The sequence below is a fragment of the Micromys minutus genome (assembly GCF_963924665.1).
Source record: "Micromys minutus genome assembly, chromosome: 19".
NCBI classification, from domain to species: Eukaryota; Metazoa; Chordata; class Mammalia; order Rodentia; family Muridae; genus Micromys; species Micromys minutus.
Genome location: NC_137954.1, coordinates 1,737,758 through 1,759,953, shown reverse-complemented (window position 1 = coordinate 1,759,953; position 22,196 = coordinate 1,737,758). Strand labels below are relative to the sequence as shown.

General features: G+C 41.4%; 1 protein-coding gene across 2 annotated transcripts in view; it reads left to right on the top strand.

Annotated features, from left to right (window-relative positions):
• The first annotated feature begins 1,653 nt into the window (after positions 1-1,653).
• The window catches only part of HIBCH (3-hydroxyisobutyryl-CoA hydrolase), a 57,741-nt gene continuing 37,198 nt past the window's right edge, over positions 1,654-22,196 (top strand). For both annotated transcript variants that reach the window (XM_080932689.1, XM_080932688.1), the window contains exons 1-6: positions 1,654-1,786; positions 8,256-8,298; positions 10,061-10,198; positions 11,654-11,738; positions 14,875-14,955; positions 17,650-17,702. In XM_080932689.1, coding sequence (XP_080788815.1) covers positions 1,752-1,786; positions 8,256-8,298; positions 10,061-10,198; positions 11,654-11,738; positions 14,875-14,955; positions 17,650-17,702 — 435 coding nt within the window. In that variant the 5' untranslated portion in view covers positions 1,654-1,751. The remainder of the gene's footprint in view (positions 1,787-8,255; positions 8,299-10,060; positions 10,199-11,653; positions 11,739-14,874; positions 14,956-17,649; positions 17,703-22,196) is intronic.

Sequence of the window (22,196 nt, the reverse complement as noted above, 5' to 3'; positions counted from 1 at the left end):
TAGCTACACACAATAAAATAAATAAACAAAAGTTTCTATGTCAGAGAATTAAATCAAAATAGGGCCCCTCTACACATGAAGACTGTGAAACATAGGCCCTTTCACATGAAGTCAGGAAAAGGATAATTCGGCTCTACTTACAATAAAAAAGCTCATCTTTCCAGTAACATATGCTGTAACAGATTCTTTCTTTCCCTGAATTATTAGGACATGATGCCTTTCAACCGTGAAGCCAAATGGTAACCACTTGTACTACTACTGGAGGACTAACTGCAGGTCAGGAATTCTTTGTGTCTTCTACTCGTATGGTGTCTGTTGGCTTCCTCTGTTCTCTAGCTATTATTATATTTGATCCAGGGCAGAAAGATAATTTCTGACCAAGTATCTTATAATGTGCAAAAAACTAAGAATAACTTCTTTAAGGTCAGAGTATACTTCAGTGGATGACACACACTTTAATTTCCCACTCTCTGAAACTCTTCTCGGAATCCCTCATTTCTTATTAATATGACAATACTTTTTTGTTCATGAATTGCTTACAGCTAAACATCTTCGAGAGTCTAGAAGAAGCTGAAGAGTAGCATTTAATTGGGGCTGACTTACAGGTTCAGAGGTTCAGTCCATTATTATCAAAGTGGGAATATGGCAGCATCCCCGCAGGCCTGGTGCAGGAGGAGCTGAAAATTCAATATCTTGTTTGGAAGATAAACAGCTGAAGATTGCTTCCAGAGAGCTAGGATAAGGGTCTTAACCCCCCATCCCCCATCACACACTTCCTCCAACAAGGCTACACTTACTCCTACAAGGCCACACCTCCCTGGGCCAAGCATTTTCAAATAACCACAGTAGGTAGTTAAATATGGGTTTTATTTAATAAGCTGCTTTCCAGAGTAGGTATGCTTTCACTGAAAACAGCGATTTCTAGTTTGTGAGCATTCTCTTAATCAGATATTTTGTCTGTTAGCGGAAGACTGAGGGATCTGTAACTTTCCCCAAGATAATTAGCAATGTTTCAAAGCAAGTTCAGCTATGTAGAGTACTAAAAGATACTCAGCTGTCCTTGGTATCAAATGCATCTCATCTATTTCTGTCTTAAAGAACAATTAATTTAATTATTTTTTTCCTAGACAGGATCTTGCCCGGTAATCCAGGTGACCATTCTCCTGCTTCAGCTTTTTGGGTGCTGGAATTACAGGAGTGTGTCATCGGGTCTGATTTAAATTTACCTTTCATTTAAAAATTATTAAAATTACCCGAGACTCCTTCAGATCAATCAATACCTGCTGGTTAAACTTAAAAGCCGATCATGAATAACTAATTGGGCGTTTCCCATGACAGCCTAGTTAGTCTAGGGAGCAAACTCCCTTCCTTTTGATCTAGGTTTTCTCCCTTTTTCTTTGCTTTGGTTACCCACCTCTCTGCTTTGGTTTTGGCTCCTCCCTTCCCTCCTCCCCTCATCTGGTTACGCCCCTAGCCAGGCCCCGCCCACCCTTAACCGGATCCTAGCCCCGCCCCGGCCAAGTCTGGCCCGGCCCTGCCCACCGCTCTTACTCGGTTCCGCTCGCTCCTGTTTTGCCCCGCCTGTGAGCGTAGCGCAGCGGAAGTGCAGGCAGTGGGCCGCTCTGGCCCTCCGGCGGAATTGTCGTTGGTGACCCCGGCTCCTCTCTGTTCTAGTCGGCGGTGGGCGGGTCTGACGAGAAAAGCCGGTAGAGCCGCTACGCTCTGCTTCTTCAGCTCTGAGTTTTTAGGCCATGGGGCAGCAGTACGTGTGGCGGCTCCTGCCGAGGTGAGTTGGTGAGTGAGGCAGTACTAAGAGCCGGCTCTCCGGGGGGAAAAGGCTCGCGAGTGTCATCGCAGGCCTGGGAGATCTAGTCGCCCTTGTATGGCAGCCCTCTGCTTCCCTGGCTGGCTCGCTGCCGGCAGCTGCAAGCGTCCTCTGACCTTGCTTTTTTTTATTTTTTCCTTTTTTGCAACAGCACCTTTATTTTCCGACCTCTCACTTCTATTCGGCCTTGATGTCCCACGACTTTTCCCCCACCTCCGTTTGACTATTTTCTAACTTGGAACTGGGTGCAGTGTGGGGACGAGCCACCGTATTTTCTCAAGTCACACAGAAGTGATGGTTGTGTACCTGGTGTCTGGGTAAGGGACGTGGTTAGCTTGTCAGCCAACTGTAGTAGCAGCGCGGGTAATTGGGACTCCACAGAACAATGTTGTGGCCCTTTAACGTGGCTTGACGGGAGCATTAAGTGCAAATATTAACTTTTGAAAAGTACCTCTCACTGCAATCGGACCTCGGCAGAGGGAAATGTGGTAGCACCTATTCTAGGAGCTTTGGCTTGTGTAATTTCTTTTCCCCAGTATCATATACAAAAACTTCAACTGCCCCTCACTGAAATGCTTTACTGAAGTGCTTTTTGGGTGATGGAATGTTTACTGTCAGACATCTGTGTGGTCTAGGAGCACCTCAGCAGTGGAGGTGCACCCTTGTTCCCTCTGCACATTCCTTAGCCTTACAGTCAGTTGTGGAAGGTTCCTGCAAAGGCATAGAATGTTTTCTTGTTCTAAGTTAATAGTTACTCTTGGAACTAGAACAATGGCTCAGGACAGGCTGAGAGGACAAAATTCTGCTTCCTGTGTGGCTCATATCATAAATACCTTTAACTTCGGCTCCAAGGAATCTTTTAGTTTCTTCTGGACTCATTGGACACCTATACTCACATGGACACACACATATACATAATTAAATACACATTAAAAAGAATGGTGCCTTTTCAGTGGAAAGCACCAACATTGTATCCAATGATTTGATTCTCGGGTATTTTTGTTACACATTGAAGTTGCCTTGCTTCCCTCTTTTCTTTTGTGTTGAACAGTAAGGTGTGCTCACACATTCATTGTTTTTACTTGATGATGGCAAATTCTAAATTATTTGAGAACCATGCAGGAGAGGAACGTATATTAACAAAGCTAGTTTCATTATGAAAGATTCTGTCATTACTGTGGTTCAGCTTGTCCCCATTTCACTCCACATTTTAACATGCAAACTGCCAGAACCAAATTGGACAGTATTGATCCGAGGTCTCCCTTTTCTAGATCCAGTCCTGGGGATGGATATTACCCTAGCAAAAGGGATTGGAACCAGGGCCATGCGGTCAAGAGGAGCAGAGACTGTTTCTTGTAGGAAAGGATGTGCCTTGGTTGATGTGATTGGGCAATGCCATTGAACTTAGCCTCCCTTTGCTCCTCTGGTGTTGTCCTGTGTTCCTTCCACTGCCCTGCCAACTTAGCAGTTGGGTGGTTTTCTCTGTCTCAACATCATCTCTTTAAAGAGAACTTTCAAATGTACTGTACACTTGATTATTCTGAGTCCTATGCTGAATGCTTCAATTGCACTTCAGATGTGTGCACTAGATTCCCAGTGACCTCTATCACTCACTTTTGTCTTTTGGATAAGCTGACTAAGTTATGAGTTTGATCATGGCAGTGGTTTGTACAGTTTCTGTTGTTGGTTCTCTCCCCACTCTCCTCCCCTGGCTTAGTGTGCTGGCCAGCCCTCCTCCTTCACCCCTTAGCTCTTCTGCTTCTCTGCATTTTAGTCTTTTACAGCCATCTCCTCCCTACCACGCTGCAGCCTTCCCTTCAGACCCTTTTCTGCTCTCATGGTCCTGTTTTAGTTTTATGACCTACACTACATGTCAATCTAGCATCCACAAACATGCTGTGTTTGTCTGAGCCTGGGATACATTGCTTAACATAAGAAAATCCTGTAGGGCATTTTCTTACTTAGTGATTCACATTGGAGGGCCTGGCTCGTTATGGATGGGGACATCCCTTGACTGGTGGTCCTGGGTGTCATAAGAGAGCAGGCTGAATAAGCCATGACAAGCAAGCCCCATAAGCAGCCACTCCTACATGGCCCTTTCATCAGCTCTTGCCTCCAGCTTCCTGTCCAGTTTGAGTTCCAACTCTGTCTTCCTTCAGTGGTGAACAGGGATTGGAAAGTGTAAGCCAAATAAACCCTTTGTTCCCTAAGGCACTTCTGGTCATGATGTTTCATGAGCAGTAGAAAAACTAAGGCACAGAGTAAGTTCCAGTTCCTGTTTCCCTGCATATGCTGTGGCTTTCCTGCTATAGGATTCTGTTGTGCCCACATGCCACAGTTGTCTAGGCTGCTTCCATTTGTTTGCTTTTGTGAATGATGCAGCAGGAAACATGAGCATCAAACCGTATCTCTTCTTGTAGACTCAAACTTATACATTATGCTCAATTTAGCACTTGTACATTTTGCAGAAACTTGATGGGCTTACTTCTTCCAGCTCGAGTAAGTTCTGTGTGTGAGTGCTACATAAATCTTACTGAGTTTTACTTCAGTGCCTGCTCTAATTGGCTCAGAAGCTCTCAGAAGTTCCTTCCTGGTAATGGAATTAAATAAACGTTTACTAGCCTGGATCTCAAGGATTTGAATCTGAGTTTACTTTATGAGTAAACTGGAAAGCACTGTTCTGGGCACTGGTTATTCTGTAGGGAGAGTGGTATTCCTTCCAATCCTTAAGTAAATACTTAGAGTGGCATTTAGTTACTGACCTTGATAAGTGTTTTAAAGGAAAAAGTACAGATTGTGTAAAGCCAGCTTTAGATAGAGGAGGCTAGCTAATTCTGTAAAAAGATTGCTGTTAAGCAACATACCTGCTGCCCTCTGCCTACCTACTTTGTTTGACTCTTGATGCTTGCTGCCTCTGTCCTTCAGGCCTGGTGAAGACACAAACCCACATAGACCAAGCAGAAGCCTTTAGTGATGGTCATTACATGATAGCAGTGGGGACCAGGAGGGGACTGCTGGGTGAAGGAGAAGGCTCTTTGCTTCAGAGACAGCTTCTCGGCTCTGGCATTGATGCTGTTGGTAAAATGTAGACCCACGGTTCCTGCAACTATCAGGGTGGCTTTTAAAATCTTTGTACCCCCCACCCCACTCCGTTAAATGGCTGCTTAGGCAAAGTCTCTTGATTTAAGCAAAATGTTGTTTTAAGGTAAGTGTTGACTATGATAATAAAAGATAGTCACAAACCAGGCATAGGGTCTTCTTAGCATTCATTGTGAGCTACAGTGTTTGTATCTACTTCTAACAAATAGGTACAGGTTCTGGTGCCTCTGTAGTGGTCTGTGCATGTCCCCTCTTGATGTGTCCTCAAGTCCTCACCCCTCTGGGACGCTTTCTTCATTTGTTATTGAATGTTTCTGCAATCTAAAAATCAAATTTGTATTCATCCTATAAAGCAGCCAGTGCCCTTCTAAGTGTCTCTCCTTCCTATTCTTGTTTGAAGTCCTCTGTTTGCAGTTTCCACTGTTTACATCAGCCCTAGTTGCTTATTTGCCTTTTGTCCTATTTACCCTGAGGGCTGCTGGGGCAATCTCTTATCAACCTAAGTTGCTTGAAAAGTTTCTAATACAGCTGTGTGATTTTTGTAAGCTTGTATTTGCTTTATTGGATAATTTGTGAAGAAGTTTCTGACATCTTTCTTCTACTAAGATTGTGGTGATTTGTTTTTGTTTGTTTGAGATAGTTTCTCTGTAACTCTGTAGACTGGGCTGGCTTTGAACCTGCTTCTGCCTTCCCAGTGCTGGAACTAAATGCTTGCACCTTAGTGTGTATTTCAATCACCATGATTTCCATGTCCTGCCTTCAGCTTCTGCAGGTCTCTGATGGAGGAAATATTCTACATTTTGAGCCAGGTTCCCGTGTACACATGATTCTTGTCCAGGCCACAGTAGAGAGACTAATTTCACACCCCCTGCAGGGATTACATGGGCTTGGTAATAACTGAACAACGACTTCTGAACTCCCTGAGATGTGTGGAACCTGGAGGGCAGCTTTGGAGGTAGCAGAAAAGGGAGAGATGATAAGTCTGGAATTATTTGTAGCTTGAACTCTCAAATATCATATTTTGTTTTTGTAACAGGGATTAAGTTAAATGTTGTATCATTGAGCTACATCCCAAGCCCCAAGATCAGTTTTTAAATAATAGTTTAGTATGCATGGCACTAAATGGAAACACTGTGATCACTGTAGACAATAGAGGATTTAATTACAGTTAACTTTTCTTCCCTTGTCATCCCTTTGTGTCGGTAAGTGCCTTGCTAGTGCTTTGTACTTGCGTGTGGTAGGTGTGGGTTATCTTATTTTGATTCTAACAGAACTGTATCTTAAACTGCGATTTGAAGTTAGGCCCATATATTTCATGCCCTCATGTGTCTCAGGTAGTGGTTAAATTGTTACTTGACTTTCTCCAGTCTTGCAGCACCTTCTGTAGCTTTGAGCTGGCATTTAGGCACTGGCCTTATTAAGGACTCCGGAATATTTTGGACAACTTGCTTGTAGTTTAAAGTAGACATTTTGTGACACTTTAAACAAAGTCCCCATGCCTGTGCCTCACCCATAATTTAAAATTTAACTGGGGTTGTTATGACCAGAGTTTTGGAATATTTGCTGGACTTTTCAGCAAATCCTATAGTGTACCCACATGGGGAACACTTGAGTCATTAGCAAATTCTAGTGTGTACTCACATGGGGACACTTGGATTTTTAGTAGATTCCAGTGTGTACACACGGGGACACTTAGATATTCAGTAGATTCTAGTACACACACACACACACACACACACACACACACTCAACACTGTTGTCTTTAGCAGATCTAGCTTACAGATGCACGGGGGACATTGGGGTCTTCAGTAGAGTGAAGTATTGCATCCTTACCAAATTAAGAAAAATTATAGATTCCACATCTTCATACACAAAATGAATAACCAAAGTGTAAATTAAAAATTTATAGACTTTGATTTGTAAAATATATTTAGATTACAGAAAATTAAATGGAAAATTTTTGCAAAATGTTCAGTAACTATCTAATGGCATGTACAATGTTACACAGATTAATTTGAACACATCTCCACCATTCACTCCTCTCTCCTCCTAAATATGACAGCTGTCTATCTATCTTTCTGTGAGTTTCAGAATGCTGCCATTTTAAAAATATTCTACAGCTGAAATCTCACAGTATTAGTCTTTTCAGATTAAGTTCCTAGGAGTACACATTGTTTAATTTTCATTCTAAAGTTTTGTGGGATGTTTGTGTCAGTAGCTCATTTCTTTTTTTGGCTTATATTGTATGGATTTATTTAAGGACACCTTGGTTATGCCCGTGTTTTGGATTTATTCATGAAGCTGATAAAATGCATTTGTAAGTTTGTAAGTTTTCTTATTTTTTAAAGGTTTATTTTATATAGGTGAGTACACTGTAACTGTCATCAGACACAATAGAGGAGGGTGTCAGATCTCATTATAGATTGTTGTGAGCCACCATGTGGTTTCTGGGAATTGAACTCAGTATCTCTGGAAGAACAGATAGTGCTCTTAACAGCTGAGCCATCCCTCCAGCCCCATTTTTTGTTTTTTGTTTTTGTTTTTAAATAAGCGTCCAGATCATTTAAGTCAAACTCAGAGTAGGATTATTGGATTATATAGTATTGTAGAGAGCTATCCTCAAGTATAATGACAACCATTGTCTTCACACACACACACATACACAGTGCCACTGAGCCCAGGCTTGTTGACTGTTGACAATCTTCTGTAGAGAGTTTGAGAGACTTAGTGGACTCCCAGTTGAGATTCCAGCCTCTCCTTCCTGTACCCCCCCCCCCAGCCTTTTGGCTGTAATTCTGTGCTAATGGCACATGACCTTATGGTCTTGGAAGATAACAGATTGTATAGATCATGGAAGGCTAACAGAAGCAGGACTTCATCTATATATCTATGGGAAAGTTAAGGTCTTTGTTAGGACAAAACATTCTGGTGGTGTGGCTGCTTAAGATTACTCATTCTTAAGCACTCTGTAAGTAACCCTTTATACACGCTCTGTAAGTAACCCTAGCACAAGTGTTGATTCCCCAGGTGAAAATAATGGAATTATTTTGGTTAATCTTTGATGTCCTGTACGTAGGGGGTTGACATTTGTTTCCATCCTCAAGAAAGTTCCCAAAACACATGTGTGGAGGGTGTTAGGTTAGGAAGAAACTGCCAAAGTCCTTTATAATGGATGCATCATTTCATCACTGTGCCTGTCAACAGTGAATGAGTTTTAAATCTGCTTTTCAAGGTTTGTTTCAGTAACCTTAAGAGGAGGCTTTAAGGCCTTATAAAGTGTGTACATCACAACATAATAACCTGTTACCCTGCTCCTCTACATCTGTTTCAGGCTCAGCTCATTCAGAAGAGCCAGTGTTATTCTGCAACATCTGGTAAGTTTGCAGCTTCTTTTGTCAGGATTGATAGTTTATGGTACAGTTTAAGAGTGTCACCACTAGGGAAACAGACAGCATTGGGTGGGCAGGTACTGTTGTCAGTCTCCCAACCACTTGCCACCTCCTGTACACTCTGTCTTGTAAGGCTTCTATAATGAATGTGGGTAAATCCTACCATCCCGGTTTTAGATACTGACTGTACAACCTAATCTTGAACAAATTCTTGGTTTCTAGCTTGTCTTTTGATATATCACACACACATACACGATATATCTATATCTTTATATCTATGTATATGATGAAGATAGTATTTACCATATAGAGCTCCCAAATGTTAATTGTAAAAATTTAGCATGAGGGCTAGAGATATAGCTTAGCAGTGGTTAAGATACTGGCTGCTCATGTGGAGTACCGGAGTTTATTTCCTAGGACTGATGGGTCACAACAGTATATAAGTTCATTCCAGTGTATCTGATGCCCTCTTATGGCCTCTGTAGGTACTGTAAGAATTTGGTGCAAAGACATACATGCAGACATAGCACCTGAACACAATATGTAAAAATTTTAAGCTGATACAGTGTATAGTGTATAAGTGACATGATACTTTAGCAGCTGTTCTGCCTGTTGTAGCTTGCAAAGTTAAAAACTTTATCACATTATATAAATTTTTTATAAGAAAATAATTTTTATTCAGTTTTATATCTTTTGAGGAGCCTGATGAATACCTTAGTATGAATAAGCCCCTTGCTTTAGCACTATATACAGGTGCTATGCTTAGTACTTCATATATGTGTTAGCTCATTTAATCTCATTATAGTCCCATGAGCGCCTATAGCTCTCGTGTAGTTCTAAAGCCTCTTTAGTAAAGGTTTCTGTTGTCAATTTGTGGTAAGGACTTTGTGACCCTGGCACTTGTGTATGTGTGTCCGAATCATACAAAGCTGCTGTGTAGTTAGACTCATGTCCTTACAGTACAGTGCTCGCTTTGCGTAACTCATGTTTCTTGTACCCTCCCACTTTAAAACAGTGATGCTGAAGCTCTTAGGGCATTAGTGTACATACATACAGGTGTACATACAGATGCACGTTAGTGCATCTAATCCGCTTCTACATGACAGTCTATGGGCTGAGGACAGCTCTTTCAGTTCTGCAGTTACATGAATGGTGACGAAGTCATCCTGTAGACCCTGAGCCAGTGTATAGACAGCATTTTTCCAATACAGAGCATGCAAACCTGAAGCTTTGTGATTGGCCTTGCAGCTTGTCTGTCTGTACTCCAGTTGTGCATTTTCTTGTCCAGCCTTTGTTGCACTCATGGTTACCATCTTAGTATTTCCACATACTTAAGTGTGTGGCTAGTACTTGCCATTGTCCTACTAGAATTCTCACCTCCCCCTACGTATGTCAAGGCTCAGGCCAGAGGCTATTTTATCAATAGCTATTATATAGTAAGATTATCTGCTCTCCATTTTTTCAGCGCCTAAGGTAAAATTTGAAATTTGTAACAAACTACAAGATTTAAGAGTATTTCATCATCTAGGAGGAGGCTATATTGTAAATTAGTTGAGTCTTAGAAATAAAATATTAAAAATTTAGGAGGTATGCCTGGTTTGCTTGGAGACTCCATCTGTTTAATCTGAGAAACATTTGTTAGGCATATCTAGGTAGCCATTCCTCAGGTTATTGCTAGATAACACTTGATGTGATTTTGCAGTGGGTGTATGATGAGATTTAATGAAGTCATTCTTTGTTCACTTAGAGGATGTCCATGCACACAGAGGCCGCAGAAGTGCTGCTGGAGAGGAGAGGCTGTGCAGGAGTCATAACACTCAACAGACCCAAGCAACTCAACGCACTGAGTCTCAATATGATCCGGCACATCTACCCACAGCTAAAGGTCCATAATAGTCTGAAAGCATCATGCCCAGCCTTCTGAAGTCCACTGTAGGAGAACATTCCTGGTGTCTCACTGTCCTGCTCACTGTCTCAGGAGACACCTCTTCCTTCACACAGCTCTTAGGTTTCATGTTTCTGTTTGTGTTCTACCACTTTTCATCTCACTGACCTTTTAAACAGAGATCAATGTACTGAATGAAAAAAAGAAAGCAAAAGGAAGGACATGATTGCCTTATGGTGGACAAGAAGGTTTACTGTAGATAAATGGAGCAGCAGAGCCAGAGGCAGGATATTGGGAGAGTCCAGTAGACTAGCAGAGTAACCAAAATGGCTGCATTGTATAGGAAAGGGAAACTGGAGAAAGGACAGTCCAGTGCCTAGCCTAGAGCAGTTTAGGTTAGGGGCAGAGTATGCCAGCTACACCCTGTAAGAGGACTCAAGGATACTGGGAGAACCTGGCAGCCAGGTCCTCATTCGTAAGTTAAATAGGTACCTCAGTTAGCCATTTGTCTTGGATTTGAGACCTAACATACCCGTCTGATCTGCTTTACATGGCAGACTTTTGGATTGGAGACAGCTTTGTCTTTCTGTTTTTAAGACAGAGTCTAGCGAGGCAGCCCAGGCTGGACTCAAACTTAAAATCTTCCTGCCGGTGCCTCCTCCTTGCTGGGATTGGAGTGTGCTCCTCCATGTCCGGGAGTCAGCTGTTTTCTGTTGCTTTCTTCTAGACTTTGCTGCTTGTCACCCTTATTCCCAGCCTCTCCCGGTGCCTGCTAATTAAGTATTGTACTGAACCACATCTCAGTCTCTTGTTCTTTATATTTCTTAGCCACCCTTAGATCCTTAGGTAGGTTTTTAAGGTGAGATGCTTGGGACATTAGAAAGTATAGTAGTGAAAGTCAGGAATGCATTAAAAACTTGGATTTCTGCGCATTAACTCTATAGGCTGGACATGCACATCTCTGTATCCCATATTCCTCATCTGGGAGAAAATGAGGATGATGATCTATTTCTGCCACTGACCTGCACCCCACACTCTCATTGTGCTGAATTTATTACTTGACTTCATGAAAGTCTCATCACCCTCAAACTTAAAAAACTTTTTAAGAACTTGCCTTGTAAGAACTTGGGTAAACAGACTACTGTCCTTTATGAGAGGAAGGTGATTGATGCACAACATGTCAGCATTCTTTGGGTTGATTTGTTCCCTAGACTCATGACTGTACATCACACCCGTGCATATGTTTGTTTATCTTATCTCAAAGCTCTGACAGATATTTCAGACTGTACTCAGAAAATGAAATGAAATGGCTGGGACCCATTTTTCTGCATGTGTTTTACGAAGGCCACCTATGTGCCTTCGTATCTTAATAAATAGTAAGTATTAAATATATAGTAAATGAGCTCGTATTTACTATGCTCTCAAAAGCCACTGTCATCTTTTATGTTTGGGTAGAAGTGGGAACAGGACCCTGACACGTTCCTGATCATCATAAAGGGAGCCGGAGGAAAGGCCTTCTGTGCTGGAGGGGACATCAAAGGTAGAGCGCCTGCCCGCTATAAACTTACCTCACTACAGCTAATAAGTATGGAAATGCTTGGGATAATTTTTATTTGGCTTGCTTTTTAGAATTGTTTGTGTATGTTAACAATTCTTTAAAAGTTAAAAGTTTAAAATATAGAGAATTTGTTACCATTTGAATGAGGATTTTATTTTACTACACATGTCCACTGCTGAAGTTTAGACCTTTTGTTCTCCTCTTGTGGCATGTGTCTCACCCCTAATACCACCAACATCATTGCCATGTGAAGGACTTACTGTTTTCCAAACCGGCTGTGTGCGGACTCCATTACTTTCATACCTCTCACAGTTGAGCGCAGGTGCCTTCTGTGAATGGAGTTTTTTTTTATTTTTGCTCAATTCAGTTTATGTATCTAACTAACTAATAAAATTTGTTCTCATGAGAGTTTTGAACTCATTGCTGCCGCTGATGGTTGTCCCTGCTGAAAGGCATTTTTACAGTATGTCGCTTCTCATGGGATTGTTATGGGTTGGGGATTTTCCTTGGTGTTCTAATTTTACATATTTTTGATTATTTACAAATTTGTTTAATTATTAAAAGACAACCTTTGTTTGCCAAATTTGTAAGTTTATGTAAACCATTGCATTATGAGTAGAAAGGAGGAACATGTAGATTCAGGATCAGATTCACATGCTCACCCAGTTTAAAGTAAGTGAAAGTTAAAATTGCTTCATAAGGGAAAACTTAATTGCTTGAAGTGATATGTTAACTGAATTGTGGGTTTGCCCACAACATTAATTCTCTGGGTGTGTATGCATTATACATCTGTGCCTGTGTGTGCATATGTGTGACTGTGTGTATGTGTCTATATACTGATGACTGTGTATGAATGCTGGAATACTTGTGACTGCATATACATGTGATATAAAATGTGTATGTGTGCATGTGTATGTTTATGTGCGTGAGACTGTGTCTGTACATGTTCCTGTGAACCTATGTGTGTGTATATATGAGATACTATGTTTCTGAGACTTAGTGTGAATGTAACTATATACCTGTGTGTGTGGCACCTGTGTGTGTGTCTCTGTGCCTACGACTGTGGACTGTGTGTGTATCTGTATGCTTTTGCGTATGTGTGTGTGTACACTTATATGCCTGTGCCTGTGTGCTTTGTACCTGGGTGTAGTGTTTGTGATATGTCTTTGTGTGTGTGTACACATGTACAAATATATGCATACTAAGAGTCAAACCTGGGTCTTATACATGCCTGTGCTGTATCTTTTAATGAGTATATCATGAATATTTTAAAAACATTGTTCATTTCCCCTGGGAGTGCCTTTTTAGAGTGGGGCTACAGTCTTGGCAGTCTCTAATCAGACACCTAATGCACTGATTGAGGTTAGCTACTTTGAGTTGTAAGCAGTTTCTGAAAGTGAGTTGTTCTAGTTTGAGTCACTGTTCTGTGATGAAACCCTGTTACCAACTTATAGGAGGAAGGGCTTATTTTAGCCTATGGCTCCAGGGGAGTGTTGGAGACAGGAGGAATGGTAGTAGGCAGCCAGAGGGTATAGCTCTGAGAGAGCTGGGCTTACCTTCATCTTTAAGTGGGGTGAAGCTGTGAACCCTTAACACTTACCCCATTGACAGAGTTTCTTCAGCAAGATTGCAACATCCAGACCCTCCCCAAACAGTACCGAAAGCTATGGCCAAGTGTTCAGATAACTGAGCCTATGAGGGATGTTTCTAATATAAACCCAACCCAGGACTAACTTTATAGTCTTTTTTAGAAATACAGTAGAAACTCCAGAATTTTTCTAGCATATATGTGCAAAATAGTTCATATAAATTCTAGAAAATTCTACAATAAATAGATACTTTAAAAGGTGAATATAATTTAATTTTAACTTACATGTAACTAGTTGGTTTATATAAAATTAGCTTAAAATAAAATTAGAAGGAACTCTTGAGAAAGTTTGGGGGTCACGTTAGATGCTTAGAGTTGGTTGGTAAGACTCCAGCTCAACAAAAAGCAACAGGTAAGGTTTTACCCCTTAAGGAAAGGGTCCCGCATTAGCGTTAACAGCACAGTCAGGACAGATCTTTCTCAGGAGAGTACAGTTGGCCCTTGGTGTCTGACTTCTGCCTCACGGATTCAACTCACTGTAGATGGGAAATATTTGGAAAAAGATATTTGTACCAAACAGGTACAACTTTTTTCCCTCATTTTTCCCCTTGATACCACGTGGCAACAGTACACACTGGGTGTTATAGATCACATAGAGGACATGGACACACACAGTATGCTGCCATCTCCTCCAAGAACCTTGGGCATCTGTGGGTTTTGGCCCCTGGCTCAGTTAGTATGCTACAGTGGTCAGAGAATTTGGAATGCTTTGTAGATGTGCTGTCCTCTGTTACATGATACAGGGTAGGATAAGGCATGGGGGGCGTGTCTATGGAACTTGAATTTCAGAGCTCAGAGAGAAGCACAAACATAAGCCAATGACATTGTTCAGGATATGTTCTCTTAATAAATTATCTGTAATTGTTCTGGAGCCTTTGGATTTTCTGAAGGCTTCATTATGTAAGCATGAGTTAAACTTAGAACATGCAGAAATGTGATTGGTGAATAGGTCTAAGCTAATGCAAGTAAACCAAGTGGGACACTGCTTTCTCTGCTCCTTTTTTTTTTTCCCTCTAATGTGGAGAAGGACTCTTCAAATGAGGGTCTTGTGATCCAGGTCAGAATGTCCCCATGACTAGCTCTAAGTGGTGGGAGGGGAAGAACAGAGACTGTGACCTCCTTTGAGGTTCTAGTGTTTGTGACCTACTTTGAAGAGGGACTTAAGGAGCCAGGAACTGTGGGTAAAAAATCAGGTGTGTGTGTGTGTGTGTGTGTGTGTGTGTGTGTGTGTGTGCGCATTTACAATAAGTAAAAGAAAATTTTTCATTGAAAATTTGACGTTGGATCATGGGACTCTGCCAAAGGGTAATGTGTCACCAACATGGGTAACTTCAAACATTAAAGCTATCTCAAAGTTCCCTTTCTTTCAGCACTTAATGATTACAAGGTTTTTCGACATCTGAGACTGCATTGACTGGAGCCATCTTTATGATTTGTAATTCATTTTCTTCTTTTTCCTTCCTTCCTTAGCACTGTCAGAAGCTAAAAAAGCGAGACAGAATTTGAGTCAAGATTTGTTCAGAGAAGAATATATCCTGAACAATGCCATTGGTATGTGTGTGATCTGCTGTGAGCTTTGGACATGGAGTCCAGAGATGGGATGGCTCTGTAGTCTGTTAAAATGCCACCAATAGGCACTCTTTATGGAAACATTTATTATTACATAATGATCATCATTGTTTCCAAAATTTCCCAGATGCCTCTTTTTATACACATCTTTTGTCTTGACTATGCTTGGATTTTCTTTTAACTTAAGAATTGTTTTGCCTAGTTATACAAAAATTTCTGTAGAAACCTGGAAATATGTAATACAGAGGCCTTGAGTTCAATCCCTAGGCTTGAGATGACAGGCAGGCAGACAAGCAAGCAGGCAGACAGACAGACAGATGTCCAGAAGAGGAGAGAATATACAAGAGTGAGTGACTATGAGAAAGCAAGTAAGCATAGCTGGTTAGCAGCTATGCAGGCTCAGACTGGAAAGACAGAGACTTGTTCCACATGATCAGGGAGAACTGAGCTTTTGTAGTATTCTCTGCATGAATCTTTATGCTCAATTATTTTTAGAAGATTAACAAGATGTGTAGCTGCATGTGTGCTGTCCATTTCAAGAGCTACTGAACTTTCGAAATGTGGCAAAATGTAACCAAGAAACTGAATTTTAAATGTTGATATGTTGTATGAAAATTTAGCTACTCCACTTGTTGCTCCTGGTGGGTCATGCTTCCAGTCACCCACCCAGCAGCTCTTTGAATCCATGAATGAAACACACACACACACACACACACACACACACACACACACACATGTCAGTTAATGTTAATATGCCTTGACTGGACTGGCTTAAGGCTGGGCAGTTCTAATCCTCCGCCTGGCTATCATAGATTTCCCTCTGATACTCATGACTCAACTACCTATAAATCTATGATCTATCTTTGTGCCCTGTTCCTTCTGGGTGGCCTGCTATCTTTGCTGCCTAAGGCGCTTCTGAGCAGCCCTTCCCGGGGCTGCATTTCTTCTTACCTTCATTTTGGATGATCTTCCCTCTGCAGCTCTAAATCTGATCTATCTTCCTCCTAGCCTCCAGCCAAGGAGATCTCATTTCCTCCTCTCTGTACTCGCCCCTGCGACTCTAAGGGTCCAGCACCATCTCGTGTTGCCCAGCCATTGGCCACTGGCATCTTTATTGATCAGTCAAAAACCAGTTGAGGGCATGAACCTTCAGCATTTAGACACACAGATTTACGATTCAATCAAAGCATTAGAAGCAATCCCCAACATTGATAAATTATAATTTTAATAGAAATTGTTCCATGTGGCCAATAAGTACTCAGTTTTTTCATGAAATAAAAAGAAAATAGAAAACATTTAGGTAATATGAAGATGGTATTTGATAAAATATTAAAAGTATATATACAGGAAAGATATATATATATATATATATATATATATATATATATATATAGAAAGTCAACAGGTAAAATTTCTATACATTGTGATATTATAGTAAACAAGGACTTTGGCAGACTCTGGCTTCATGACCTGCATTAGTTATTATATTTGAAATATGTATGTCTGTAGTAGTTGCTGTGGGGTATGTGTCTATATCTCTACCACAATCAATTTCTTCTGTAGCTTCTAAAGAACTTCACATATGGACCTTGTGAGTGTGAAGTCTGAGCTGTGCTTTGTCTGTGAATGCTTTGGGAATTTCCAGATGGGTCAAAATACACATTTGTCTAGGCCTTCACCAGTAGAAGTTAGGTCTGGTTCTTCCTTCTAGCCCCGTACTTCCAGAAATAAGACTCAGACTCAAAATATAGTTACAAATACCTTGGCCATATAGCTAGACTCGTCTCTGATTAGGTCATAACTTAAAATAACTCATATATTCTACATTCTGCCACGTGGCTGTTCCCATATTTTCATCTCATGACATAATTTCAGGCAGATCTCCTGTGCTGGGCACTCTTCCAGAACTTTTTCTGCCTGCTAGATGTCCCACCTCCTATTTCCTGCCTAAGCCATAGGCATCCGTTTTATTATTGACTGGTGCAATATCCACACAGACACAGTTTTCTCTCTGCAGTTATCAGGCATAGTGTTCTTAGGAAACTGACAGAACCTGTACTTTATGTCTTTATTATGTTCTGCCACCTCAGAAGAAATCCTGTGAAAGGAAATAGAGACAGTAAACGTTTATGTGATTAACAGGGATATCTGAGGACACATGTTATCTTATAGATGAAGACACATGTATGACATACATGAAACACTCTTATCTAATATGTCTGTGTCATATATCACTCACATGTCTGTCACTCAGTGCCTCTTCACTTAATGGTGAATTGAGACTGGAGTCTGGGTCTGACCCTCCTGCTCTGTGTTTGTTCTTCTACCATGGGGGTCTCAGAGTGTCTCCAGGTGCTGTCACTGTATAGAAAGCAGACATGTTCTTTAAAGTACTGCTGGGCGTGTGGCCTATAAGGTAGATATTAGTTATTTTTCTTAGTTGCCAAATAATAGAAAACTTGCTATTTGTTTCTGACACAAGACTGAGTTGTTAAATGGTAATGAGTATTTTTACCATGATTGTATGTGACTTGATGTCTAAGTATCATTTACATTACAGACCATGTAATAGTCATGATATTTCTTTAAACATTATCTAAGGAAACTAGAGTACACATGGTCTGACTTTTAGAAAAGATGTGTTTTAGATTTTCTAACCAATGCTCTTTTCTCTAGCGTCTTGTCAGAAACCGTATGTTGCCCTTATTGATGGAATCACAATAGGTGGGGTAAGTGGACCTTTTTTATTTTCATTCTGTGAATGGGTAATATTAAAATAATAACTATTTCATTAAAATGAGACAGTGAATATAATAATATAATACAGCTCACTGGGACACATGCTCATTTCAGTTTCAGATTTTAGAAGATTTGGGATATAAAATGTATTGGAACACTTTGACTCTAACTCCAAAGAATGTTCTTTATGTTCTTAATTATGCTATAATCTATTTTAATATTTGTAGTTATCAAACTTTTTTAAACAATAGAATCTTATTTCAGTTTTAAACACGTGTGTGTGTGTGTGTGTGTGTATGATGTACAGGGGTAACATATAAGAGTATATGGGCAAGCATGTGCCATGGTGCATGGGTAGAGGTCAGGTCAGCCTTGTTTGTCAGCTTTCACCTCTGCCTTCTGTGAGCCGAGCTTCTTGTTTTCTACTGTGTATGTCAGGCCACTTGGCCTGCAAATTTCAGAGATTATCATGTTTTGTTTTGTTTTGTTTTGTTCTTGTCTCCTCCTAGGTTGCAAACGTGTGGCTTTCTGTGAGTTTTGGAGATTCATCCATATTGTTATGCTTGCATGCGAAGGCTTTGCCCACCGCACCCTCTCCCCGGTTCTGATTGCACTGTTTTGTTTACACGTGAAACTTTCCCCTCTTTTAGAGTATTGGGCATTGAACTCAGGACCATATATACCCTAAGCAAATGTTCTACCAATGATCTTCATCCCTATTCCTTGTTTTTTGAGACAGGGCTTTGGTATGTAGCTCAGGTCAGCCATGAACTTGTCATGTACCCCAGGGCAGCCTTGAGCTCAAGTTGTTCCTGTCTCTGTTTCCTAAGTGCTGGTTGGAATTTCAGGTATACACCGCCATCCGCCCTATTGCCCCTTTTTCTCCTTATTGACCCTGGAAAGGCATTGAGAAGGCCACCTGTATGAACATCTATTTATGTTTGGGGAGAGAGAGGGGCAAGGGTACCATGGTGAGCAGGGGAGGCCAGAGGACAGAGTGTGGGACGTGGTTCTCCTCCTTCCACCATGTGAATCCTGGCACTGAGGTCAGGTCCTCAGACTTTGGTAGCCAGGGTCTTTATACACTAAGGAATCTCTCAGCAACTGCTTTTTATGTCTTTGAAGTAATGGCTGACAATCCCATGTGGTGGCCCATAGGCACCTATAACTCCAGACTCAGTGGATCTGACCCCTTCTGACTTCTACAGGCATCAGGCATACATGTAGTACACATACATATATGAAGGCAATGCATGTGTACATGCACGTGCGCACACGTACACACGCTCACACTCTAACCACACCCCCCGCCCCCCAGTTTTTAGAAGGCAGTCTATTCCTTGATCCTTGAGGGCAGATAGTAGTATCTTAGCATGTTTGGTTGTACTCTGTCAAGGCAGCATTAACTTGGGAATGTAAAAGCCTTGTTATTGCTGGAAGCACAGGCTTGTAATTCTAGCACCCAGGAGACTGAGGTAGGGGATCATGAAAAGAAAGACAGACTGGATTGGGTTATGTGGTGTGGTCCTGTAATAAAAAAAGGAAAGGAAAAAACCCACCTGAACAGTTGTGCGGTGTCGAGAACTGCCCTGTGATGCAAGAAGAACTGGGAGAAACCAGAGGACAAATCCAGGCATACCCAAAGCACAGGAGAATGGAGCCTTAGGAAGGAGACCCATCAGTAGACAGACAGGCGGACAGGCAGACAGATGAAAGGGTGGAAAGGGCTGATGACTTTAAGGAAGGATGACTTCCATTCTGAAGGCAATGTAAATTGAGTGACTCACTGGGTAAAGGTGTTTGCTGTATAAGCATGTGAACCTGAGTTCCAAGCCTGTGTAAACCCAACAAGGTAGTTTTACATCTTTAGTCCCAGTGCTCTAGGTAGGATGAGAAGTTCCAAGGAAGGCCAGGTAACCTGGAATCTCAGTGGCAGACAGCAAAGGGACTGTCTCAAACAAGGTAAAAGGTGAGGACCAATGCCTAAGCTGTCCTCTGACCTCCACATGCGGGTTGTGCACACAAACATGTGCACACAAACATGCATACACTGTGAACTTGCATTCTCTTGTCTCAGCCTCCTGATGTTGTTGGAGTTCCATGTATAATCTATCATTGGCTACTCTGTTTAAAAATTTAAATGTATAGGTGTTTTTTTCTGCATGTATACCTATGAGTTACATGCATGCCTGGTGCCTATGGAAGCCAGAGGAGGGTATCAGATTCCCTCTTAAGATGCCAGTCTGTGGATGGGGACAGTACTTAGTCAGAAGAGGCTGAGAGGTCTGACAGGCAACTCAAGCAGCCAGCATTCCTAGGCTGAACAAGAAGCAAAGAAAACTGCATTACTCCAGGTTGGTCTCTCAGTTGAATACACACTGTGTCTGAAGCTCAGCTGTTAGCCACAGAAGCATTTTCCTAAGTTAGATAAAGTTTCAGTGCTAAGATTGCATTTTGTTAGTCAATTATATGAGATCTCAGAGGTCAGTGACAGTCTAGGCCAGTGGCCTTCTTGCTTTTTTATTTTACCAACTCAGTTGAAAACTGAGAATAACTTGAGGAAATTAAGACTTAAGAAGAATGTATTGTTAGTGAATCTTTGTTTTGACTTTGGTCATTAGTTTTGTTTTTTTTTTTTTTTTTTTTTTTTGTTTTTTTTTTTTAATTTAATCTCAGTTTAAAGCAGAATGTGACCCAGTATTGTATCCCCACTTACAAGTCTTGCTGTGTTTCAAGACCTAGGGAAGCTTAGTCCTTGGAACACAAAGCCATGTGGAGAATTCCTGTCAAGTTGTGTTGGCTTTTGTTCTTACTTCTTACACTTCTACAGCTTTAAAAAGCAGATTCTAGAAGATGAAACTCAAACCTTAAAAAAAAAAAGATGTATCTTAGAACAGTCCAGTGACTAAGGAATCCAGCTTGACAGCTCACTACTTCAGATTGCAAAGCTAACAATAGGTTATGGTACATCTTACAGCACATGGTATTCCAACCTGTTGAAGTAAGCCTGCAGTATCACAGTACCATGAGTAGAAAGAATGAACGAAGGTGAAGCTTGGCCTACTTCGTTCCTGATGAGATGCCGGCATCTCCTTCCAGGGCTGGCATTTCTTCTGACAGCAGCACAGAACCACCTACAGTAGGACCACCTTCATCAGAACCTAGACCAGGCTTGAGCATCCTGTAGATCCCATTAGCATGTGTCTAGGGACCTTCCAGACGAAAGCTAGAGGCAGGAGCGCTGCAAGATAACCTGACTCTTCGAAGGCACCATGCTTGTCAGCCTCTGTTAAGCCTTTTGCCTTAAGGTCTCAATAATGGAGTGATCAGGGCTTATCTCCAGGTGTTCCTTTGCTGTCAAGTATCCTGCTCTTGAGATGCCTCTGAGGCCGAGCTTTCTTGATTCCCTCTGTGTCTGCTGCCGCCCACACATACTGTGACAATGCAGCATGGGGATGTCACCAATCAGTGTGACACTTCACCTTTTCACCTTTCCAGCGGCACCTTTCATAATTTTGTTGAGGTTTTCAAACATTGTCCTTCTCTCTCCTGTCCCTTTTTCTCCTCTTCATCGTCTGTGAGTTCCAGTCTCTTTTGTAACTGACACTAAGGTCTGCCCTCAAATCCTTCAGCCCTTGCACAGGATGCCCAACAGTGCTCTCAGTCCTATAGGTCATGGCCTAGCCGAGCTTTCAGAGACTTTCCGAAGGCCGCGTTAGCCACCTGCTCCCTGACATCAGCTGTGAGGAAACAGTGGTGCTTCCTGTTCACCTTTGTTCTGGTGCAGTCATTCTGGAGAGAAACCATTGCACACCCAGGTGTTTAGTGTCACACAGCCCAAAAGCTGCTGCTGATTGTCAGCCTTTATGAATCCCAAGCTTTATATATTTTTTTGAGAACTGCCTATAAAACTTTTTTGTAGTTCTGTTTATTTTCTGTAGGTTCAGTGAGTGCTTCTAAGAATTGCTTCATCAAATTCTTTCTTAAAACTTTCAAAATTTTGTTTTGCTGCAGTATCTCACAGGAAATATTTAGAAGAAAGTCCTTAGAACCCAGCACACCTCTAATAACTTAAGTTTGTTAAAAATTTGAGCAATCCACAGGGTGGCGCCATGAGCATGATCTCTCCACACACACACACAGACACACACACACAGACACACACACACTGACACACACACACACACACAACACACACCACACACACACACACATAACCAACACACACACAACACACACACACCACACACACACACACACACACACACACACACACACACACAACATACACACACACTGCTGTAGGAAGTATTTTTTCCCAGTATGAAAATGATCTTTTCACTCTGATGTTACCTATCATGAGGAGTAACAGCCCTTTGAAGAGGAGATAGCTAATTTCATTATATTTCATATTTCTGAACTTAAAAGTCAGTATTACTAAGAGGTTCTTCATACAGTTGATCACATCATTTAAAAGTACTGTT